This window comes from Chlorocebus sabaeus, chromosome X (genome assembly GCF_047675955.1).
Source record: "Chlorocebus sabaeus isolate Y175 chromosome X, mChlSab1.0.hap1, whole genome shotgun sequence".
Lineage (NCBI taxonomy): Eukaryota > Metazoa > Chordata > Mammalia > Primates > Cercopithecidae > Chlorocebus > Chlorocebus sabaeus.
Window position 1 is genome coordinate 52,638,175 of NC_132933.1, and position 25,625 is coordinate 52,663,799.

The 25,625-nt window shown below is 40.5% G+C and overlaps 1 protein-coding gene across 1 annotated transcript; it reads right to left on the reverse strand.

Annotated features, from left to right (window-relative positions):
- Positions 1–508: 508 nt before the first annotated feature.
- On the reverse strand, positions 509–16,175 carry TNMD (tenomodulin). Its single transcript, XM_007992236.3, has 7 exons — positions 16,045–16,175; positions 15,749–15,880; positions 6,818–6,958; positions 6,490–6,591; positions 2,737–2,890; positions 1,208–1,374; positions 509–886 (listed from the first exon to the last, which is right to left on the reverse strand). The coding sequence occupies exons 1-7, from the start codon at positions 16,090–16,092 to the stop codon at positions 677–679; spliced, it is 954 nt and encodes a 317-aa protein (XP_007990427.1). The 5' UTR covers positions 16,093–16,175; the 3' UTR covers positions 509–676.
- Between the last annotated feature and the right edge of the window lie 9,450 nt (positions 16,176–25,625).

Sequence of the window (25,625 nt, forward strand, 5' to 3'; positions counted from 1 at the left end):
GGAGACATTTTATCATCAGCCCCTTATTTCCACTGTCTCAATACAGCAGAGTAAAATATGATATTTAGGTATCATTATGCTTTGCCCTTTTCTACTTCCAAACCTGTTGGATCCTCTCTGGAAAGGGAGTCTTATGACCTACAGTCAAACAAGCTAGGTCAGATAATTTCCTTATGGCCAGCTTTTACCCAGAAAAGCAGAGGAAAAATCAGAGTGATATTTTTAGGTTTAATGACTGACTTTGGAAAAAAGGGGTTCTGATTTCTATGACACGCCTTGAGGAAGAGGGATTCTAGTTTTTATGGCTATCCTCGGGGGAGAATGGGACTGAGAGACTGGCAGTTAGGGGAAGGTCAGAGGAAAACTTTTGCTTCTGACGCTTTCATTTTGGGGCATTGTTTTCTGAGCCTCAGCATAGTCATCTATGTTTGACAGGTCTGCTCCATTTCAGCTGCTGGGAATATTCTCAGCAAACACTTACCCAGTGTGTTCAGCAGCAATCAGGCTGTTGGTGATAATGTAGAAGTTTATTAGAACATGAAGAGAGGAATTACCTACAAGTAATTCTGGAGAGCTGGCTACCAGGAGCCAAATGCCTCATAGGCAGAAATTCATTGAATAGCATGCATTTATTATATGTTGCCAGCAGTTTAAGCATTTGAGCTCAAACCTCCTATTAGACCCTCCCCAGCATGCGGGCCACCCACCAGTTACAAGGCATGATGACACGACAGATGACCCGTCCTCCTTGGTAGCAGTATGGATATGGGTAGTAACCTAGTAAAGGTTCACAGACGCGGCGGCAGTAGCGGTTGCCTCGACGGCAGTAAATACAACAATAACCTCTCTCATCCAGCATGGGATCAAATTCTATTCCATTTTCGGTCTGAAAGAAGAAGAAGCCAGTGTTGGGGGTGGGAGAGGAAGGTTCACTAGCAAGAGTTCTCACCAAGCAGGGGAGAACTAGAAGACTGTATGAGTTGGGGGCTTGTGAGAAATTAAGCTCCTTAGCCTGATCATGGAGATATATCTACAGAGATTGAGATTGATTTTGAATGAGCCTCCCGGAGATTTCAAGCTGCTTAAACATTTTTTTTTGTTAAAGCCATGATCATTCTCCTTCCAACGATTGTGATCTGAGGGGTAGTAAGTTTTGTGAGGGCTCTTTTTTTCTCCTCTATCAAGAGTTTACATAAACATAACTCACATAGTCATTTATTGGAAGTTCTTCCTCACTTGCTTGTCTGGCGTGACGGGTCTTCTCTACCTTCACTTGAGGGACCACCCACTGTTCATTTTGTTCAATCCCTTTTTTTTCGTTGGCAGGAAAGTGAAAATCTTCTCCATCCTCCTCAAAGTCTTGTAACTCGGAAACTAAGATAATAAATGCAAAGTTGTGATGCAACTGCTTTGCAAATGTTCCTGAAAGAAGTGCTTGGGGGAAGAGCAGCTGGGGATAGAGATTTTCATTGTGTCTTTAAACTGGCATCATTTAGGCATGGACCACTTTTCCAAGCTCCTTCAGTTGATATTTTAGAGTAGTTTCCAAAGCAAGCCTGATCATTTCTACATACACAAACTTCTTTGCTTCTTTGGCATCAAACATTTACTGCTTTGCCTTACCAGCATACTAAATTAAAAACTGAGAACAAGGGACTTCTGTATCTCCTACAGTGATGATTTTACCCATGGTAGATGCTCAATAAATATTTCTTGGTTGCCTGAATTGATTTGACATCCTCTGTCCTCCCACTTTCCTTATGTTTCTTGTCTTAAAATTTTTTAAAAAAACTTTCTGTTTAGAAGTAATCTTAGATTATGGAAGAGTTGCAGAAATAGTACAGAGTTCACATATTCTTCACCCAGTTTCTCCTAATGTTATCTTACATAACCATGGTACAATGATAAAAAATCAGAAGTTAGCATTGGTGCAATGTTGTTAACTAAACTACAGACTTTATTCAGATTTCATTAGTATTTTTACTAATGTTCTTTTTCTGTTCCAGCATCCAGTCCAGGATACCACACTGCATTTAGTCACCTTTTTTATATCTCTAAAGAGTACCCACAGATGCTTACATTGGTGAGAATAACCTCTCTTGGGTAATAGAGTAATCTATGCTGTGCAGAATGAGGGAGGCCAAATTGCATGTTAGCTAAACAGACTAAGACATCCGGGGGCCTTTATCTTTTCTATGGGCTGACTGGAAGTTGAGGGCTGGACTCTTCTACTCTGGACGTCTAGCCCTCAACTACTTTTATAGTAATTCCTAAAAGAGCGACAAAGAAATTTGTATTGCAGTGATTGTCTTATTTTCTAAGGAAAATGCCACCATTTGACATAGGGAATCCTTCTTGACAGCAGAGTATTGTTTTTGCCCTTCTCTCCTCTATTCTTGGGTTGGACCCACAGTGGTTTGAGCAACGGTCTGGTATAACGACTGCAATGAATATAGATGTGCAAAGAAAGATAGATTAGTTTTTTGCTATCACTAGTCACATTAGGATGGTGTTACCTTTGCTGGGATATTTAAAAGCCTGTCAACATTAATTTATCTGATTTATAACTTGGCTGTGAAAAATTCCCTCCTCACTGGCAGTCAGCATATATAGACTCATCCAAGAAGGTATAAACCAAGCATTTGTTTTCCTAGAAACGTAGCCTCTAAATGCTGGGAATGTTAACCTGTTACTGTCTTAGAAAATAGGAGGAGGATGAGGGTAAGGATGTCATACCTGATATTAGAGTGGGATTGATCCAATACATGGTCACGTTGTCACAAATCTCCAGAATTTTGGAATTTTTAAGAAAATCTCGGTTTTCAATAGGCTTTTCTGCTGGGACCCAAATCACTGACTGTTCAAAAAAAGTTGTGGTAATTTCTTCATTCTGAAAGAAGAAAGTAGCTTAGGGTGGGGATTGGCAGAGAAATTAATAGAACAAGTGAGACATTATGGGATGCTGGAAAACAACATATTTTGAGTGTGAGTAACAATTTTAATCCTAGTGCTGCTGGTGAACTAGCTCTGTGCCTTGCATTCAGTGGGTGTTGGGGGAGTTAACAACTGATCCTTCCTCCCTCCTGGGTCTAACAGGAAGGCTGCTTACTAAACTAGGAGCCTTCTCTGTTACCATTTCACTCAAAGTCAGAAAGGCACTTCATTATTTTCAGCATGTCCTGGGTCTGTGTATGTTTTAACTTGAGCTTCTGGAACCCTGAGTGATTTACATTTGTTTTCTTTTTTATAAATACATTTTGTTAGCCTGCCTTATTTAGGCTTGCATCTTGGGTGGCAAGCAGGATTTGATCTGAAGCTGAAAAAACTCCTATAATCCAAACTCGTGAGATCAATTCAATAACAATGGGATCTAATATTTGGGTTTTACAAAATTTGCCTGTTGATGGTAGCCAGTTATCGTACAAAAGATGTCTTTTTATGTTTTAAAGTGAGGTCTCCAGTTTTTGACTTCATTGGCCTTCCTACTATTGCATTCCTTTCATTGTAGATGCTTAGAGTTTATCTCACAGTGTTTTTGCTTTAAGCAGCTTTTTGTATACTGTGAAGGACGCCACTTTCTCTTCAGTTTCTATTATTGAGGTAATTGTGTTGTATACCTAGTTCTTACTAATTTCTCCCGGAATCATTTACAATTCTAAAGTCTTAGCACCTTTGTCCTTGAGTCTGTAACGACCTTGAGATGCATTGAAAGGAATTGTATAAAATGAGGTTGGTATGCTGACTAGCTTTGTTAGCAAAATCAGGGCTATTTATATACCTGCTCTGCATGTTTAAAATACACATGCCATGGATACAGTGTGGAGGGAAGTACAGACAGGAGGGTTTTGTCATTCAGGACCACAAATTTGTCTCATTAAAAAAAAAAATCTGTGGTGTGTATATAAAAAATAAGATTTACTTGAAGGTACAATATTCTTACTATCATGAAATGAATATTTGTGTTATTTAAAATATTTGGTGAAATTAACTGAAGACTAAATTAGGGCCAAAATGAGACATTATGAGCCTTTTCCTTTATTTTTTATTTGTTTATTTATTTTTTGACACTGAGTCTCGCTCTGTCGCCCAGGCTGGAGTGCAGTGGCGCGAACTCGGCTTACTGAAACCTCCACCTCCCGGGTTCAAGCGATCCTCCCACCTCATCCTCTTCAGTAGCTGGGATTACAGGCACGCGCCATCATGCCTGGCTAATTTTGTTTTGTTTTAGTAGAGATGGGTTTTCACCATGTTGACCAGAGTGGTCTCGAACTCCTGACCTCAAGTAATCCCCCTCTTCAGCCTCCCAAAGTGCTGGGATTATAGGTGTGAGCCACCGTGCCCGGCCCCCTTTGCCTTAATCTTTCAGAAAAATAAATCCTATTATATCACTGCAGGTTCTTATTGCTGGCTGGCCTACTCAAATGCTTACATTATTTTCTGAATGTAATTAGCATATGTTATTGTGTATAGTAGCTTTTTAATCCTATTGATTTTCCTTTTATCTTACCTTTGCCTACTGTAGTCATTCCTAATATCCTGAACGTTGATCTATTCCTCAGATGCATCTAACTCATGCTTACTTTAAAAAAAAAAAGTCTCCAAACTCTGTCACTACCATAGACCTTGGGAGCAGAGCATCATCTTTGGCAGAACGTTCTTTGTTTTCTTGGAAATTCTAGTAACAAGGGTCTGTAACTTCTCTGGCCCTGAGGAGACCAGTAGCATGAAAGAGTAAAATGGGAGCCAATGACAGCTCTAAGACTTGGGTAAGGGAAGGAAAAATAGTCCTCCCCACCCACTACCACCAAATAAAGAAAAAATAAAGGAAAAGAAATGGGTTAGTGAGAATCAAGATGGAGGGAGTTGGGTGGGAGAAAAGTGAAAAAGAACAGGGAGAGAGAGAAGAAAGAAAGAGGTTTTTATAGTTTGTAGAAAGATCACTCTGCCATGGCCGGGCGTGGTGGCTCACGCCTGTAATCCCAGCCCTTTGGGAGGCCTAGGTGGGCAGATCACGAGGTCAGGAGATTGAGACTATCCTGGCTATGGTGAAACTCCGTCTCTAGTAAAATACAAAAAAAGAAAAGAAAAAAAAAAAATGGCGGGTGCCTGTAGTCCCAGCTACTCGGGAGGCTGAGGCAGGAGAATGGCATGAACCCAGGAGGCGGAGCTTGCTGTGAGCTGAGATCGCCCCACTGCACTCCAGCCTGGGTGACAGTGTGAGACTCCGTCTCAAAAAATAAATAAATAAATAAATAAATAAATAAATAAAGAAGAAGGATCACTCTGACATTGCCATAATTCCACTTTAGATTTGCCAGCTAAGCAGTAAACTAATCCAATGCTTGTTTTTTTCTTGCTATAGTGGGGATATGTTGTCACAATATGACCTTAACCGAGGTCCCCCTTCTCCCACTAATAAAACCATACTGTAATTATAGACAAAATATCAGGAAACAATAAAGAGCCTCAGGGACCTTACAGATAGTTGTATTATAGGCAATAACATCCATCTCCCATTAGGTTTTCAGGGGCCATTCAGTGATTGCACCAGCACCCTAGGTTGCCTTACTTTGGCCTAGCAGGGTGTTTTTAGAGAGTTTGTATCACATTTCAGTGTTCACCTTCTTTGCTTTTGCCTTTCCTAGTGAGGTTAAATGTGAATTATTGGCCGGGCGCCGTGGCTCAAGCCTGTAATCCCAGCACTTTGGGAGGCCGAGACGGGCAGATCACGAGGTCAGGAGATCGAGACCATCCTAGCTCACACGGTGAAACCCCGTCTCTACTAAAAAAAAAAAATACAAAAAACTAGCCGCGCGAGGTGGCGGGCGCCTGTAGTCCCAGCTACTGCGGAGGCTGAGGCAGGAGAATGCCGTAAACCCGGGAGGCGGAGCTTGCAGTGAGCTGAGATCCGGCCACTGCACTCCAGCCTGGGTGACACAGCAAGACTCCGTCTCAAAAAAAAAAAAAAAAAAAAAAGTGAATTATTCCATTAGCAGCCCAGCATAAAATGGTAAGGTGAATGAACCACAATCTTTAAAATAGGTGAATACTGAAGTGTGACAAAAGTGGCAAGAACCCCAGGTGGCTTTGGAACTTTCTTTTTTAAAAATGCTTTATCTGAGGCAAGATTTTGTTTCTCTGGCTCATCCCTCTTACTAGAAATCTTTGGCTTCAAAGAAAATCAACACAATGTTAATGGGTGCCCTAGTATAAAAGTATAGCATTGCACCTAAAATTATGCACTTCAGTTTTTTGAAAGGCCTAAGTTCAAGACCCCAGTCTGCTACTCACTAGCTGTGTGACCTTGAGCAAGTCACTTTTTGGCTCTGAGTTCGAGTTTCCTGATCTGAAAATGATGATAATAATAGTACCTATCTATAAGGTTGTCGGAGAATCAAAGAAAAGTGAAGCATTTAGTACAATGTTTGGCACATAGGTAGCATCCAATAAATGATGCCTTTTGCCACCACAATTATTCTTCTTACATACCTCGTCTATTTCCTCTTCTGGTTCAGAAAATTCAGGAATCACTTTAATCTGAGTTTTGATAAAACATTTTTGAAGACCCACGAAGTAGATGCCAGTGTATCCCTATGAAACAGACAAAACAACAATAAAGCTTCCCAAAAGACCCACTATTAGTAAGTTCCATGATCTGTTGGGGTACCAGACTAGCAAAATTTGAATTCATAATGGAATGCTAGCCTCTTCTAGGTTTCCATTTGAATTCAAATTTTAGATGGAGGCTATTTTTAACTTGACTCAACTGCTCTAATATTTTAAGTGGAAAGCCTTAGGGGGAAAACATCCAACTTACGTTTTTAAAGTCGTGTACTTCCAATGTTTCATCAGTGCCATTTCCGCTTCTGAATATTTCAGTTCTGGTCACAGGATCAATTTCCATGTAAATCTTCTTCTTCTCTCCATTGCTGTAGAAAGTGTGCTCCATGTCATAGGTCTGGGAGAACAGAGGAAAACAATCTCTAAGATATTCAGTGTGGGTCAGGAGATGGAGATCATCCTGGCTAACACGGTGAAACCCCGTCTCTACTAAAAAAATACAAAAAACTAGCCGGGCGAGGTGGCGGGCGCCTGTAGTCCCAGCTACTCGGGAGGCTGAAGCAGGAGAATGGCATGAACCCGGGAGGCGTAGCTTGCAGTGAGCCGAGATCTTGCCACTGCACTCCAGCCTGGACGACTGAGCAAGACTCCATCTCAAAAAAAAAAAAAAAAAAAAAAAAAAAAAAAAAAAAAAAGGATACTCAGTGTGTCCCTAAAGTGAGGTGCTTTTTGGTGCTGCAGCTGATACGGAGATCACTTCAGAGCTGGTATTTTGAATTCAAGCCAAGCTGCTGAGCTAATTACTAAGAATTCCAACAGTTTTCTTGGCAGCCTTGGCTAAATAGCAAATGATAGTTTGCAAACCAGCCTATAAAGTATTTTCCCCTTGTGTTAAGCTGAGGGATCACCTAAAACCTATGCTGCTTCTTTAAGCTACCACTTCCCTTTCCAAGTGCTAAGTAATCACGCCCCCCAATCCCCCCACACTGCCCCTTCCCTCGCCCATGAAATTCATTAGGTCTGAGAAAGAGATTTGAATACACTTAAAATGGTTACGTATTGTTTGTCTCCTTATCTATCCAGGGCTTTAATATTGCCACAACAGCCTTGAGTCTATCCTTTTAGAATCTGAAGACTTTCTCCTTGCCAATATTAGTCCTACCCTGCTCTGTTTGCTTCCTTTTGCACCTTAAACTCCAGGAAACATTTATACCTTTCCTTAGTCTTCTCTTTATAGGGCAACCAACCCCACCCAGTTTATTCCTGGGTTCTGTTTCCCAAGCCATATTCAGTTGTTTTCAAGTTCTGCAGATTCTTTTGTGTATATGGAATTAAGCCAGCTGAGCCAAGTGTCCTGCATTAAGTAACGTGGAGCCTCCCAAGAAGAAAGGCTGCTCATCAGGTCTTTCTTGAGTGGCTAAAACAAAACCCCAGATTTTCTCCTGTGCTCTAAAAGAGGCAATTGTATTTCTAAAGACCAAGAGGACCAGTCCCATATGGTACTGCAGTTTAGGAGTAAGCCCTTATCTTATAATTTTAGGGCATATTTATAGGTAGAAGCAAATAAGCATAAAGGAATTTGTTATCTGTCACAAACCAGGCCAGACCTGATGATGCCTTTTGGAAGTCTATCTTATCTCTGTCATTAGGAGACCTTTGTTTATCAAGTTTCTTCATATTCATTTTTCCTTATGAAAAAAATTTGGAAAACTAAAAGCCTTAAAAAGCAAGTCTTCAGAGCCCACATTGCTTTCTAATGATACGGTTCCCAGTGGCAGCCTTGTAGAGAACTTACACCAGGTTGGGTCGTTTTTTAGTGTCTGCTGATGCCATTGATTGAATGTTAGTTTAACCTGGTCAAATATTCACCAACTCAACTAGAGAAAAACAAATTGGAACCATTTGTAGAAGCAAGTATTACTTCAAGGGTGGCAAGTCTAATGTAGCTGCTGAAGAGAAAATCAAGAGTCAATGTCATTTACCCCTTGGTAGCTCTACAGTGCCTTGGACATGGTTGGAACCTAAGTATTTGTTGAATAAATTTTCCCCACCAATGGCACATCCTTATCTTCCTAAAGAGAGATTTTGAGTATTGGCAAGGTCTTTTTAAAAAACCATTTTAAAAGTGAAAGAAAAATAATACTTAGAACTCTCCAGCAACTGCAGAGTTAACTCAGGAAGTCTGGCCTGGTTTGTGATAGTTAGCAAATTCCTTTAGGTTTGTTATTTGCTTCTAGCAATAAATATGTCCTTAGTTCCAGCTCTGCAGCCAGCTTGAGAAGAGAAACGTCTACCTATGGCAACAAATTGACCTCTCAGTCTGTCTGACTTAAGTAGAGGAGAGAGGCATACACTTCAGATCCAGTCTTGTCAGCTCTCCCAACGGGGGAATTTTGTTAGAAATACTATCCATTTTTGAGACAAATGTTGATGCCACTAGCCATTGGGGGCTGGGGTGGGGTGTTTATTTCATCAGTAGCACCACTGATGGATTATTGTATGGAAAAATGAGGTTAGAGACTAGGGGATGCTGGAACACTGCCTACCTGGGCGAAAGAAAAAATACAGGCTGTATTTTCAATCACTGGTAGAAGACTATGGAACCTACTGGTGACATTTAGAATTTCAGTGTGTTTCTGTGGAATGAGTTTTCCTGCACTGTTGGCAATGCACTTTACTTGGACACCTTGCTAGATGAAAACTATTGGAAACTGCCAAGCTCAGCAGATCTTGATTATTTTCAACATTCCTGCAAAGAGTTTTTTTTTGGTAGGGGAGAAGGGGTCCATTCTGATTGTGCTCATTAACCAACATGTTGACTTTATGTTAGTAATGATAAGTTACTAAATAGAGTGGGAACAGAATGACTTCGTTTATGTGTGACTTCTTGGTAGGGGGTAGGAGTGGGAAGCTATATATTCACCCAGACAGAATTTCACTATCAAGGTGTCCTTTTGGAACAGACCATTCTTCGTCTAGGAAGATGATGCTGGTGGCCCACTTTGGACTGTTTGGAGATGGGTATGAGCAAATCCAGACACACTGTCTCGCCTGGGTCCCTGTGGAGCACATTGCTTGGGTAATGGCTATGCAAGCTTCACTGGCCCATATGAAGACTGAGCTCATGCCTTTGGCATCACAAGTACTTTGCTCTCTACTAAGCTTCCTGGCTCAGGGGTTGAAGGTCTTTCTGGAGATGAAAGAATAAATGGCTTTGTCCTCTCCAGGAGCAAGCTAAAACAGAGACAGGATGACTGGCCTGAAGAGAGGTGTGAGTGGGCTACAAGTAGCTCATCTCAGCTGCCTCCAACTCAGCTTTATTCCAGGAAGGATAAGGCAAGGACAGAATATGATGAGAAGTACACCCCTGCCCCACTGGCAAATAGAGTTAATTTTTGGTGCTTCTAGCTTTCCTTTTCTGTTCTATTTTCATATTCATTCTATATCCTCATAGCCCTTCTCCCTTCTCTTCCCATCTCTGTCTGTCCCTTTGTCTCCTGTCTAGACATCTAGGAATCTTGTGGTGCTTCAGGTACCTTATGACAAAGAAGAAATCAATCTGACCCATGATTTCACACTTAGATATTAGTGATGAATGTTTGTCTGTTTAAAAATTTGAGTGCAATACTTCACTCAGAGGAATGAAGTACTAATGGTCGATTTTATTACTTTATTACTTTGCCATTACTTTCAATGGCAAAAACCACAATTACTTTTGCACCAATCTAATAGGCACAGTGGCACGAGGAATGGGAGATATTTGGGGGCAAGGGCATCTTTCCAGCACCACTCAAATGGGCTCTTACTCCACCCACACATAAGGCTGGCCTTAGCTATAAGAACCAGAACATTGGAATGGAACAAGGAAGCCAATGGAGTGGAATAGGAATCAGAAGTGAAATGAGACAGATATGTGATTAAGTCCAGGCAGTGAGAGGTGTAAGAAGACCACACTGACAAAACATGTAGAGGACACAACCCATTTTTCTTTCCTGCCCAGGAATTCTGTCTTCAGTTCTGTTAAATCCTCCATTCAGGCAGCAAATGAGCCCTAACATCCCTCTTTCACGGTTTTCCCTGTTTTCTTGCCTCTGTGGCAGTCCCTGAGATCAGAAAAGAAAGCTTTTTATAAAAAGTAAAGCTATCTCAGACCTCAGTGTGATGGATCTGTTTTGGGGGCAAGAAGCCTTAGCCTGTCCTGACAGGGATTTGAGGGTATTTGGCTTAGGTTTGTTTTTTGAAGCCTGTGATTAATCTAACTGCTCTTCACTCCATCTTCATCCCTTACTGTCTGTTTATGAGGTACACTCTCCAAAGGTGAAATATATGCTCAGAATAGCTGGCTAGCAGGTGTTAGGCTGGAAGGAAGGGAAGAGAATGCACTGTACCATATTATTATTAACCTAACTTGGGGGAATTAAAGGGCCTCTGGGTATTTCTTTACCAACACAGAGCAGACAGATTGTTCCTTATGCGAAGTTAGAGTTCTACATCTTCAATCACCATTTGGCAATATGCAAAATATTGGCATAAGCAGTACAGACATTCTTTTTCAACAAGAAAAAGCTACTTCTTTTATCTACAGACTTGAGCTGGCCAGTAAGTTTTTCCCCTACCCATTATCCCCATCCCCGATTCTTAAATGCAGCTGAAGAATAGTGGAAAGAATCTTCAGACTAGCCTCTAGTTCTAACCTTAACCCCACCACTTACAAGCTGCGTGATTTTGGGCAAGTCACTGAGTGTCTCTAGGGACTCAGTTCCTATTTTAATCCTTCACTCCTTTTCATCTGTAACGTTAGATAGTTAGCAAAGTCTGCCGAGATTTGCTCAGATCGACCTGTCAGGTTGATCATTGGACTACTCCTACTGCTACTATCTGTTGATCATCCAGGCTACTTCCTCTACAGCCCCAATTCCACTCCCAACCACTCCAGAACAGCTGTCTTTGAAGGCCTAGGCTCTTCATCCTGGTGCATATAAATTGTTCAGCAAATGCTGCCTTAGGAGAATGAAGAGACTGACTAAGAAGAACATGCCATCACAGCCACAGCCTGGCTCCACATAATTGCTGGGAGCTGCCCTTGAGTAGCCCAGAGTAAGAGCTGACCCAGTGAGAGTTGTACAAGGGTGGCCCTGGGTCTCACAATGCATTAGGAGGAAAATGAAGGGAGGTCTTTTTTTTTTTTTTTTTTTTTTAAGAATGCCAACATGGCACCATCTGGTAAAGCTCAGTCTCCCTGTCAAAAAATATTCCAGTTACGTCTTCAACTTTTTCCTTGAGGGTATATTAATATTTCTCTAGACCCACATTTCACCCACCAGACTGTGGTGTAGGAAAGCCCAGAGGACCTGGGGAGGAAAGTTGTTTTCCTTGTGTGCCTAGAGAGGAGTGAAAAAAGTTAATATTGGGCTAATGCCCAATTGTGCGTGCCAAGAAATAGGCACGCATAAAAAGTTGCAATCAGACTCATCAAGAAAGTGCTTCTTCTGAGCAAAGGATTTTCAGCCTAGAATGACAGTGGGCTCACAACGCTGTGGGAGACTGTTTTAATGATCACCTGCAAATGAGGTGTGGCAGTAGGGCAGAAAAACGCCCGCTTACCCCTACCACTCCTCATTGCTCTGGTAATATGTAGAAGTTGAAGGAACATCCTCACAAATCTGTTGATTGCTGTGTGGTCCTGATGGCTTTCAAACAACCCTAAAGTCACCAGGCAGCTCCTATGTAAGGCAATAAGGACCATCTTTTATTTATTAAATGTATGATTCTTCTGCCTCACTCCACAAAGGATTGGCAGGGATGGGCTACAAGGTCTGTGCTATGTTTCTAAACTGTTGGTTTAAAGGCTAGGATTTTTCTGATTTGTTTTCTTCATGTTGGATTAATTAGCTGAGGAGTTGTCTTCTGACTGTTTCCAGTAAAATGTGTAATACAGGGGGCTTTAAGCAAGAATGTTTCTTTGGCGATTCTGCTTCAGTGATCCCAGGGCAATCACTGCCTGGAAGGGAAGCCTCATTACGATGCTTTCTCAAAATTGCTGGGACTGAATAGGTCTCTTCTGCTTATTTAAGAAAGCTGAATAGAGAGCTGGATGGACCTGGCTTTCATTTAGCTCAGGTGGCTCCTATATGTGGCTGTGGGTCAGGGGCCTGGGACCTGTAAGAAAATGCAGCAGCTCACCCAGAGTTAGTCATCCTTGTTTCACTTTATTTTGATTTCTTTCTCTCTCTGGTGTGTGTGTGTGTGTGTGTCTGTGCGTGTGCACACCTGTGTGCACACACACCTGAGGTGTGTGAGGGGAGGAGGTCAAGCATGGCTTTTTCTCAATTTGGATACAGGAATCTGGATCTTTTGTACACACCAAAGCGGGAGTGAGGAGAAGGACTTACTGGCATGGAAATGTCAACACCAGATGTGGGATGTTAAATAAATACTGTTTATTATACACAGATGTTGAAAGGCAAAATAAAACGGAGGCGTGGTGGAGGCTAGGAGAGCAAACACTAAGAGCTTGGAGGAATTCCCAGGACAGCAAACAAATCACTGCCACCAGTAAGCACAGTTGCATACACAGCTCTCTCTACCAAGGGCCACAGAGTCCCCACAAGTCTCACAGACTTGTTAAGGAAAGCCCAAAGAGACTGGATTTTAATCTGCTAACTCTTGTTTCTTGCTAGGCCATACCATTAAGGAGAGAGTCTTTAATTTGTGTAAGATACCTGGATCCTTTTCCTGTGCAGCTCTTCCAAGACTAACCTGACTGCTAGTCTCTTCCCAGAATTCTTAAGTCTGCTCTAAGGCAGGCTTATTGACAGTCTCAGCCATTGGAAACAGAGATGGTCTCCTGAGCTCTTTGTCTGGGACTTGAAGGTAGTAGTGGACTAAGTAAAACATCCACATTTCCAGCTGATTTCTTAGTTTTCAATGAACCAAACCTGGTCTTGTGAAGGCCAGGACTTAAATATCAAAGACAATAAATCATAACTGCCCACTGGAACAGAAAACCAACAACATTTGTTCATGGTAGAGAAACTTGCCCTAGGGGACACCTGCTGTCTTTATCTGGATTACTTCATAATAGCTTTGTTCATTTCTGAGAGTCTCTTTGCTGAAAGTGACATCCCAAAATGGATTACTTCAAAAGAGGTTTGATTTTTGATAAACTTTATTCAGCAGCATATCCCACCTCTTCTGTGCATGCACTGACCAAGTTTTACTTTTGGTTTGAGGTATCATAGGATTGCTCCTTATAATCATTAAAAACAGAACTAGAATGAGATGTAAAGGTGACATAATAGGGAAACAGAGGAGACCATGGACCTGCTAGTGAGTTTGACACTTTGCAATATAAATGCAAGGTCTCCACCTAGTCATTTATAGCTGCACTGAGGCAAATAGCACTAGAAGTTTATAAAAACACACACTCTTTTGGAATAGCATTTGCAGTACCAACGACAACAATAAAACAAGAAAGGCCATCTGGCCCCTTATTTAGGCAAGCCTCTAAGGATGCTCAAAAGGACTAGCTATCCACCATGCCCAGTTAAGTACATTGTGGCTATGGAGAACAAAAGGATTTATGGCCCTTTAACTCGTGTATAATTTTCAAGAGGATCCAAGATTCAACTTGTGGGGTGACATATCACCTTGGGAATTAGCTAAGTGGTACCAGAATTGTATTGGAATGCATTTTGGCACTCTTATTAATTTGCTGTTTTCTTCCTGATCTCTATGGCTTTACCCACCCTGCCGGCCTGAACACAGGTGGCTTCTCTAGAAAGACATTTGAACGGTAAGTAGTTCAGAAGCAAGGAGCAGTAAGGGGAGGAGGAGGGGATAGGGCTAACTATAGGCATTGGGTGATGCCTGAAATCCTTTCTGGAACAAGGTATAAATAAAAAGGCAAACAAAGTAGGCTGGCTTGCTCTCCCTCCTACGTAAACCTGATAAGATATCCTTTGGGACTAAATGAAAGTGGGTATGACAGCAGAGGTGGAGAACCCAAGGGTGGTTATGCCTTATATCTCTGTTTTCTTTCAGACACTTAGCCAGCTTATTTTCTACTTTTCCCCCTCTGCCTCTCTCTCCCCACTGACCCATATCTTTTTCTCTCTGCTCCTATTGCTCCTTTGGCTCCTAATGGTCCATGCCAACCCATTTTCTTGTATCATCCTCTTTCCTGGATTTGTGCTTTTTCCTCCCTACACCTGTTACCAAATAGAAATGAGCATCTTATGACAACAAATTAACAACAGTAATAACAATAACTTCAGCAGCAATCCACACACCAACAGAAAAACATGGCAAAGCCCGAAAACTATCTTCACAACTTGTAGTTTGTATATTTGTTGATTATCTTTCAAATGGAAATTGTGAACATGAAGGGATTATGGTTTTATTTGGGACTATGGTTTTATTTATGTATTGTATATCTAAACTTGCCCATTGCATATGAGCCCAGGAGTAACAATAACACTAAGGTACAGAAATACAAACTACAGTGGCTAGCCAAGCTTCACCAAATGACCCCAGTATCAGAAGCTTTCTGAGTTATCTGTGATTAATGACTTGGGGTCGCATGCTTCTACCTTGTGGCATTACTATCTCCGTGGGACAGTGATGATTGCAGCTGGCAAGGAGCTGAAAAGCTCTGTTTTTTTTTTTTTTAAGTCATAAATAAATGTGAAGTCAGGTATGAGAATTGCTCCTCCTGAAAAGCAGCTTGCTGCCTGTTCTCACTGCAGATGCATTAAGTCAGAAACATAATCCCTGAAAATCCTTTGCTGCCACTTTGGGTGGTTTCTCCTTATGTGGTGGTCTAATTACTTTTCCATCAGTTTCTGCCCAGATAATTGAAAGAAAGATGGAAAGTATTTTTTTCTTAAAGTAAAAACTTTGCTCCTAGGAGGAGTCTTAACTCCTCAAATACAAGCATTATAGAAGAATGGGTAATTCTACACTGTATCATTACTAACCAAAATACAGAAAACAAGTTTTTTTCCCCTTACCAAAATAATTAGGCAAATGAAGGAGAGAAAAATCTTGATTCAGTTTTTCACACCACCAGAAAATAAACACAAAAGAGACTTCACGATTTTCATTTTCAGAGTAATTTATATGCCTACTAATTAAATTCAATCAAACTCAGAACAGAAGCATCAGATTATGATGTGTATTTACTTACTTTTTTGGGTACCTCCGGCCAGAAGTGCTTGCTCCCCCAAAACAGGACAATTAGAGTTAGGGCCAGGATACCAAACACCAGTCCACAAATCTTAAGTGATTTACATATTTTCTTGGATTTAAAAGCTTCTGCCTAACCAAAGAACAAAGAGAATAAAACAATACATAATAAACCTCAATAAGCAAGCCATAATTCAAAGTCACCTTTGATTCCACTTTCTAATGTTCACTTTGCAATATGATAAATCTGTGAAACCATGCTTCTGCTCAAAAGGGAAAAAATATGAATCAACTTACATTTAGAATGTGACAGTCTTCACAATTCTCTGGAGGATTCTTTGCCATGGTCTCTCAGCACACAGTACTCTTTCCCTGCTTTGAGAGGACTGAGAGACCACTGCTGAGGTGGAGTTGCAAGTGAGTCGGCTAACAGATGCCAGAGGAGAAGCTGAATTTATATGGCTCAAATATGTCATACCAGAGCCTGAGGGAGCCCAGGGGACTCCTGTGCTGCGATTTGTTACATAGATATACCCATATATGTATATAACTTCTGTGCACCGAATTCCATCCAGAATGGCAAAGACAGAAGGTTATAATGAAAACTATTGTCCTGGGGGTTGGGTTGGAAGAGGACCAAACCTAGGACACATTGAAATGATTTTTCACTATGAACTTAAAATATCAGTGGCAATACATGCTGCACACTCCAGAAATAAGCAAACAAAACAAAGAAGGGAACGAAGTCCTATTTTCAATTCCATTTGATTCAGCAAATATTTATTGCAGGGATATTAAATGTCAGGCACTGTGCTTGGTGTTTGAGATTCAGAAATGAAAAGATATTGCCTCCTTCACTAAGTTAAAGCTCTTTAAATGCTGCTATCAATATGTACTTAACTAATTATAATGAAAACAGGATAAAATAAAGACTAATTCTGAGCTCTCTCTCTTCATATTCTGTCTCTGATTTTTCTCCTTTCTTGAGTCCTCTTCCTCAGTCTGCTTTTTAATGTTTACATGCCTTATGGTTCTTTTCTTGATGATCATTCTCACTTTACACAGACTTCTTAGATTATATCATTCATTCCTACAGCTGAAAATATCACCTACATATCAATGATTTCCACATCTGTACCTGTAACCCAGTTCTATCTTTTAATTTCAAGGCAATTTGAACATCTCCACCTGGATAGACCTCAGGAATCTCAAGCTCAACATGTTCTATATCAAAGTCTTCTTTCAACACCTTCTCCTAACCTACTTTTCCCCTCATATTCCCTATCTTAGTTGGTGGCTATATTAGTTTGCTAGGGCTGCCATAACAAAATACCACAGATTGAGTAGCTTAAATGGCAGAAATTTATATTCTTACTGCTCTGGAGGCTAGAAGTCCAAGATCAAGGTGTTATCAGGGTTGGCTTCTTCTGAGGCCTCTCTCCTTGGCTTGTAGATGACCATCTCCACATTCACATGACATTCTCCCTCTATGTATGCCTGTATCCTAATCTCCTTTTATTATAAGAACATCAGTTACATTGGATAAGGGCCCATCCATATGACCTCATTTAACCTTAATTACGTCATTAAAAACCCTATCGCCAAATACAGTCAAATATGGAAATACTGGGGGCTAGGGTATCAACATATGAATTTTGAGGGGACATAACTCAGCTTATAACAGTGGAATTGTCACACACCCAGTCTTTGAAACCAAAAATCTGAGGTTTTGTCTCTTTGTCACATTCCCTTTATCCAATGAATCACTAGATCCTATCTATTCCAATCAATCACTAGATCCTATGTATTCTAAATTTTTATGTCCCTGAAAGCTGTTCTTTCCTCCCTATGCTCACTGCTAACACCCCAGTTTAGTTTGTCATCCTTTCTGACAAGTCTCACATCCATACCTTTTACCCAGGCTGTTCTCTTGGAGCTCCACACCCATATGTCCATCTAACCTGCTAGACATCTCCAATACCCAACAGACACCTCAAATTCCATATGTCCCAAACTGACTTAATTATCTCTCCTTTCAAACATACTCTTTTTTTTTTTTTGATATTACCTCTCTCACTCAATGACACAATAATCAGTCTCTAGAATAGAAACCTCCAAATGATCCTTGATTTCTTCCTGTCTTGTTCATCCCCATGGCTAATCAACTATTAAGTCCAGTTAATTCTGCCTCTGAATTAGCTCTGCAATCCTATTCTCTCCATTGTCAATCACCACTGTTTAAGTTGGGGTTCTCAGTTACTTTTACTATTGCAATAGAATTCTGTTTTCCTTGTGTCTCATACATTGTCTTCAAGATGATCTTTCTAAGACTCAGATCTGGGATAATCTCTTCCTTGCTTAAAATCCTTTAGTATCTATTCATTGTCTATAAAATCCAAGCCACTTATTGTGACATAGTAGGCATTTAATGATCTGGACTCTGTCCAACTCTCTAGCCTTGATTTTGGACAATTTTTCTCTATAGCGATGGAGCCAACTGGGAGGTCGCAGCTGGGCAGGAAAATGGGGCATGTACATATGACTACCTCCACATCCTAATGTCTCAAGGAAAATAATTTTCTAATTGTTGGAGACATGATTGTGCGTTAAATTGATTACATAAATTATGAAATATGTCACGATTCTATATGTTCTACAATTCTTTGGTCAAGCTTAAAGAGAGAAAAAAGAAAAGCCACAAGAGCAGTTTCATGGAGGAACTTATGTTTATTGGGTCAGATGGTTCCCCTCAGTGATGTTCTTCACTCTATGCCTCTGACACCTGCCTCACACTGTACACCCTATTAATGAACATGCCCTACTTCTTCACACTGTAGGACATTTGCCCATGCTATATTCATTGCCTGGCATCTTCTGCCTTCCCTTGTTTACCTGGAAAATTCCTATTTGGCTTTCAAAATGCTGCCTAGATGTTGTCACCTCCTGAAAGCCTTTCCTGGTCTCATCTCTTCCACTTCGTTAAGTTAATTACCCTTTCCCTTGCTTTACTTTTGTATCTTGCTCATACTTCAACCGTTATACTTTGTATGCTGTATTATAATTCTTTTTTATGTATTCCTCTCCTGAATAGACTTTGAGATCTTTTAAAACATGCCTTTCTTGCTAAAAGGATTGAATTAAACCAAGAGTCAAAGCAATATTCCATGGAAACATAGAGGGAAGAGTGATTAATTCTGATTCAGAAAAGCAGGAAAAATGGCACAAAGGACATGGCATTTCAATAGACTGTTCATTGATTAGCACATATTTATTCAGTGTCCCCTATGTGGCAGGCATTGTTATAGGAGCTAGATACATATTCATTAGTAGACAAGCAAACACAGTTCCTCCTTTATAGAGCTCAGAGTCTAGTTGGGTAGACAGACATTAAACTAAAAGGGAAAAATATCCTGTAAATAAAAGTACATAAATGATGATATATGCTAAGAAGGAAAAGTGCAGGTGCTATAAAGCACCTAATTTGGATTGGGTGGGATGGGTGAGGGAAATCCATGCTGAGGAGTTGTCGCTTAAGCTAAGACCTGAATACTGAGTAGAAGTTAGCTGGTAAAGAGTGGGGAAAAGATTATTCCAGGCCAAAGGAACAGCACATGGAAATATCCTGAAGCAAAAAAGGGGTTGAAGTATTTAGAGAATAAAAGGAAAGTCAGTGTAACTGTAATGTAGTGAATGAGGAGGAGAGTTACTTGAGATAAGGCTGAAGAGGTAGGCAGGAGACAGATTCAAAGTTGTTTCTACTAGGACTGTTTTTGGCTGTATGTAATAGAAACCAAGTTATGGCAGTTTAACCAAATAAAGGGTTTATTTTTCTTACATAATGGGAGTCGCAAAGTCAGCAGTCCAGGGCTAGTTCAAGTACAAGGACCCAAGCTTCCATCTTTCTGTTCTGTGATCTTTTGAGCATGGCCCCCATCATCATGCTTCCAAGACAGCTGCTCCACCTCTAGGCAGGATAAAGGGGAGATAGCAAAGGGCAAAAGAACATGTGGCAGTTAAATCTGTCCCTTTCCATTAAGAAAGTAACAGTGTTCCTGGAAGCCCTGTCCTGTAGATTTTTGCTTATCTTATTGGCCAGAACTGGGTTGGATGACTACTTGTACTTACAGTGGGTTCTGGGGAGGTTTTATTTTCAACTGAGCGTGTTATTACTCTTAATAATATCTTGTTTCTTTTTTTTAATAGAAGGGGGAAACATATTGAATAGGCAGCTTATAATTTCTGCAACAAAGGTCATGGTAAGTGTTTGAAGTTTATTTATTTATTTAAAATTAGAAATGGGGTCTTGCTATTTTGCCCAGGCCAGAGTCGGCCTAGACTCAAGTGATCCTCCTACTTCAGCCTATCAAGTTGCTGGCATTATAGGCATGTGCCTCTGTACTCGACTGAAGTTATTCTACAAACAACGGGAATTAATTGAAAAGTTCTATGTAGAATTCCTTTTATGTTTATTAAAATCTCTCTGGCTGCAGTGAGAAGAATGAATTGTAAGGGGGCAAGAGTTTTAAAAGATTAACCAGTTAGGAGGTAACTGAAGAAGATTATAGTGGCTTGGACTAGGAAGTAGTAGCAGAGATGGAAATAAGTAAACAGATTTGGGACATATTTTAGGTAAAGCATATACTTGGTGATAGATTGAATATATAAATAATGAGAGAAAGGGAAGAACAAAAAATGACATAGATTCTAGTCTGTGCCTTTGGGTGGAGAGTGGTACCATTCACTGGAATTAGGAAGCACTAAGGAGGACCAGTCTGGGGTAAGTGATGAGCATGGTTTTGGGCATGTTGAATTTGAATAGTCTATGAAGTATCTGACAGGAGTTGTCTAGTTGGCAGCTGGGAAAACGTGTCTGGAGCTTGAAAACAGGTGCTTGAATGGAAATATAGATATGGGAGCCATTTGCCTTTGGATGGTATTCAAACCTATGGGAGTCTATAATATGGTCTAGGAAGAGCGTTCAGGACAAAAGGAGAAAAGAGCTCAAGACTGAGCCCCAGGGAATCGTCACATTATTTATTTTGGGTCATACTTTCAGAATGGCTTTCATTTTATAAAAAAGATACACATTCATTATAAAAATAATCGAGAAACATAAAAATACAAAAAGAGAAAAAAATCCCTCCAAATCTGCACCAACCAAGAATAGCCATTATTGTGCCTCAATTTTCTTATCTGAAAAACAGGAGGATACAAACAATACTTGTACATAAGGTTGTTGTGATAACTTAATGAGGTAATCCATTTAAAGTGCATATTTTTCCGGGCATGGAGTCTTATGCCTGTAATTCCAACACTTTGGAAGGCTGAGGTGGGAGGATTGCTTGAACCTAGGAGTTCGAGACCAGTCTGCGTATCATAGGGGGACCTCTGTCTCTACAAAAAATGTTAAAATTAGCTGGGCATGGTGGCATGTGCCTGTGGTCCCAGCTACTTGGGAGGCTGAGTTGGGAGAATCACTTGAGCCCAGGAGGTTGAAGCTTCAGTGGACCATGACCATGCCAGTGGACTCTAACCTGGGTGACAAAGTGAGACTCTGTCTCAAATAAATAAATAAAATACAAATAAAAAAAATAAATAAATGAAGTGCTTACTTTGATAGTGAACACCTAATAACCAGTAGTTGTTTTAAGATTAATGAGCATTATTCTGGAAATCACTTTTATTATATAGGATTAACAAATGGATAGGCAAATTTTAACACATTATGTATGTTTTAAGAATCACCAAATTGAACAAAGAAAATGAAATCAAAGTGTAAGTCAAGGAATTGGTAAACTTCTTCCCCCTCAAGGAATAGTAGTTTCTGAAAGACTATTTTAAAGTTAAGATCAAAGATTTTAAAAATATAAAGAAGTTGAAGTCTTCATATTTTTATCTACGTGTCTAAATTTTTGATAGTGTTGACTGATTTTCTATGTAGTTGTTTATGGGCATGTGCTCTGGAGATGGCCTGCCTGAGTTCAAGTCAGTTCTGCCACTTACTAGCTATGTGAAGGTGGGAAAATTATTTAATCTCCATGTGCTTCGATTTGCTCTCTGGAAGGGAATTAACATGTACCTACTTAAAAAAAAGGACCTACTGCATTGGATTGTTGTGAGGAATGGATGAGTTAACACTTGTGAAATACCTGGCACACTGCCTGGCACATAGTAAACTGTCGTAATAAATATAAGGAAATGTACCCCCTGCACTTCCCCTCTCATCTCCTGATTTCTGTTAGCTATATTATTATTTGTGCCTTCTCGTAGTTTATGACATTTACATTCTGTTCTCCACTTAAAATTATCTAAGTTGTTTGCTATTGTGCCTAAATTAATTCAATACTTACCACTAGTCCTTCTATCAAAGCTTCTTTATTCCTGAGCTCTTTTTTGGTACATATTTTGATTGTCTAGATTTTATCATCTACTAGTATTTTTAAAAAGAAGCACTCACATGTGTTGTATTTCTTGACCTTTTGCATGCTTCAACATATCTGTCTGTTGAAGGGCAAAATGACAGGATGTAAAATTGTTGGGTCACACTTTTGTTCCCTCAGGACTTTGTTGATATCCCTTCACTGTCTTTTGGCATCACGGGCTACACTGGTCCTTTAACCTTGCCTTTCCCGTTCATCCTTTGGCTAGCTGTATTGTATTGTAGAAATTCTAGAATTAGAAGTCAGGTGACAGAAAAAGAGGAACTGGCCAGCTGGCCAGGGAAATGGAGTTCATTTGACAAAGAAGGCAGTGGTGAACTGTTGTCAAAGGCTTCTGCATGGTCAAAATCCTGTGAAAAGTAGGATTTGGGTGGAGGAAAACATGAAAGAGCATTCTAGGCTGCAAGAATAACATGAGCAAAGTCATACAGGTGTATAAGTATGTATTTGGGGTAGGAGAGTGAGTAGTCTGGTGTGAGTGACATATTGATCTCATGAGACAGATGAAGATATGACAGCCTGTGTAACTCAGATGACTTTCTTTTTCTCCAGATTGCCTTGTTTCTTCCTTCTGCCTCTCCATCTAGCTTTTCATTTGGGTCTAATAAAATCTCTGAATTATCTTTCTTTTCTCCCTTCTTTACTGTCTTCCATATTTCTCCACTTTTTCCCCTTTGGAATAAAAGGAATAGGATTTTCAGTAATTTTCTGTCTATAAATCAATTAATAAATTCAATACATATTGAATATTGACTGGGAATACTGCAGTGCATAAGACAGTGTAGTGGGGAAGACATGTAAACCAACAATCACAACCTAGTGTGAGGTAAGTGCTATCTTAGGGCAATACAGAGTGCTAGGGGACACAGAAGAGGGCACCTAACTCAGTTGCAAGGTTGTAGGGAGAAGAAGGGTACTCAGGGAAGGCTTCTGAAAGAAAGTGATAAAGAAACCAAGACTTACAAGATGAGTAGCCAAGTGAAGGTGTCAGAGGGACCGTGTCCTAGTTAGAAAGAAAATCATGAACAAAACCTTGAAATGTGAAAGAGAATGAAATGTTTGAGCAACTGAAATAATTTTAGCTTGGTAGGATTGTTTAAATTTTTTCCGTTACTAAAGAAGAATACCTTCACTGATAAATAATCTGTTAAAAGTAGAAAGTAAAAAAAAATCAGCATTGTTCCCCACCCCTCCAGGTTTCCAGTATTAACCACTATTAACAGTTTAATGAGTATTATTTCATATCTTTTACTACTCTGATGAAAATACACACACACACACACACACACATATATTTGATTGTCTAGATTTTATCATCTACTAGTATTTTTTTTTTTTAAAAGCACTCACCTATATTTTATTTCTTGACCTTCCGCATGCTTGAACATATCTGTCTGTTGAAGGGCAAAATGACAGGATGTAAAATTGGGAAACAGAAATTCTAGGCCTAGGGGACAAAGAAAAGAGGGAGCCAAAGAGATTTCCTCTGACATTTCCCCAGATGGCCCTTTGGGAGAATGTTGCACATTTGGAGGGATGACCCTCAAACCAGGGACAAGGAAAAGCAAAAGATAATAATGTATTGCTGTTTTATCTGGCCCAAAGACCCCATTCATAAGCCTTCCGTCTTTTGGCCTAAGTTTGGCTCAGATGAGGATTGAGTGTGCCAAGCTTTAATTCTCTATGTAAATGATAAAACCCTATAATCACAAGAAGAGATAGGTTACACTCTCTGCTGGATCAAGGAATTAGCCGCCATGTTTCCCCTCAAAGAAGAAAAAGAGCCTAGTAAAAAGCCCTTGCCCCACCGTCTCCACCAAAAATACAAAAAAATTAGCCGGGCGTGGTGGCGGGCACCTGTAGTCCCAGCTACTTGGGAGGCTGAGGCAGGAGAATGGCATGAACCCGGGAGGCGGAGCTTGCAGTGAGCCGAGATTGTGCCACTGCACTCCAGCCTGGGTGACAAAGCGAGACTCCATCTCAAAAAAAAGAAAAAGAAAAAGAAAAGAAGTCCTTGCCCAGTGAAAAGCCCTGGGACCCCCTATTATGCTTGCCCCCTCCACGTGTCTCACAAAATGGGGGACAGGAAGATCAATGGGCAGCAGGAGGGTTAAAGGAAGAAAGACCTGGAGACCATGAAGGAGGTGAACCAACTGCTCCTTTAAATCCTTATCCAAATGGAAAAAAAAAAAAAGAATTAGAACAGTGTAAGAGGGATATTGAGAACTTCCCTATCCCTTTCACACAGTGGGCATCTAGCATGTTCCCTCTTAGGGAAGTTCCCATGGGACAGGGACCAGCTGGACCAATTCCTAGGTTCTTTCTTCCTTTTTTTTTTTTTTTTTTTTTGAGACTGAGTCTTGTTCTGTCACCCAGGCTGGAGTGCAGTGGTGTGATCTCGGCTCACTGCAACCTTCACCTCCTGGGTTCAAGTGATTCTCCTGCCTCAGCCTCCTGAGTAGCTGGGACTACAGGTGCCTGCCACCACGCTCAGCTAATTTTTTTTTTTTTCATATTTTTAGTAAAGGTGGGGTTTCACCATGTTAGCCAGGTTGGTCTTGAACTCCTGACCTCAAATTATTCACCCACCTCGGCCTCCCAAAGTGCTAGGATTATAGGCGTGAGCCGCTGTGCCTGGCCTGGGACCCAGCTTTTATACCTGGGCTGAAATGACGTCTTATCATAAATATTATGTTCAAAGGAGAAGAAAGGGGAATGATTAGGAGAGTGACCATGACCATCTGGGAGAAGCAACACCCTCTGGGCAAGAAGTCTTGCCAGCCAAACAAAAATTTCCAAATGTTGATCCCAAATGGGATAATAATGATCCCAGGGACAAGGCCCAAATGCAAGACTTCAAGGAACTAATAATTAAAGGGATCAAAGAGTCCACTTCTAGGATACAAAATGTCTTAAAGGCACTCAAGATTCAACAAGAAAGAGGAAACTCCCTCTGCATTCCTGCAGAGGCTCAGCGATCATATGAACAAATACTCCAGATTGGATTCAGAGGACCCAGTAGGGCAAGGCCTTTTGAAAGTTAACTTTGTAAAAAGAGCTGGCCTAACAGTACCAAAAAAACTACAAAAGATTAATGGATGGAATAAGAAACTGATTGAAGAATTACTGAGGGAAGCTCAGAATGTCTTCACAAGGAGAGAGGAAGAGAAACAGAAACAAGAAACGAAAATCATGGTTTCCACTGTGGAAGATGTAGTCAAAAAAAGTTGCCTAACCCCTACACCTTCCTTAGTAAGATACTCTATGAACATAAGTGGTTCAGTGTGGTGGATCTAAAAGATGCATTCTGAGTGTGTACCCTAGACTTTACGAGTAGGGACCTCTTTGCCTTTAAATGGGAAAATCTGCCACAAGGTTTCATGGAAGCCCCAAACTTATTTGGTCAAATCTTAGAAAAAGTCATGGAGGAATTCCAAC

Coding starts and splice junctions, on each gene's coding strand:
- TNMD (XM_007992236.3), bottom strand. CDS start 16,092: ATGGCAAAGAATCCTCCAGAGAATTGTGAAGACTGTCACATTCTAAAT. Junction 6,592..6,817: donor AAGTACACGACTTTAAAAAC/GTAAGTTGGATG, acceptor TCTGTTTCATAG/GGATACACTGGCATCTACTT. Junction 1,375..2,736: donor CAATCCCACTCTAATATCAG/GTATGACATCCT, acceptor TTATTATCTTAG/TTTCCGAGTTACAAGACTTT.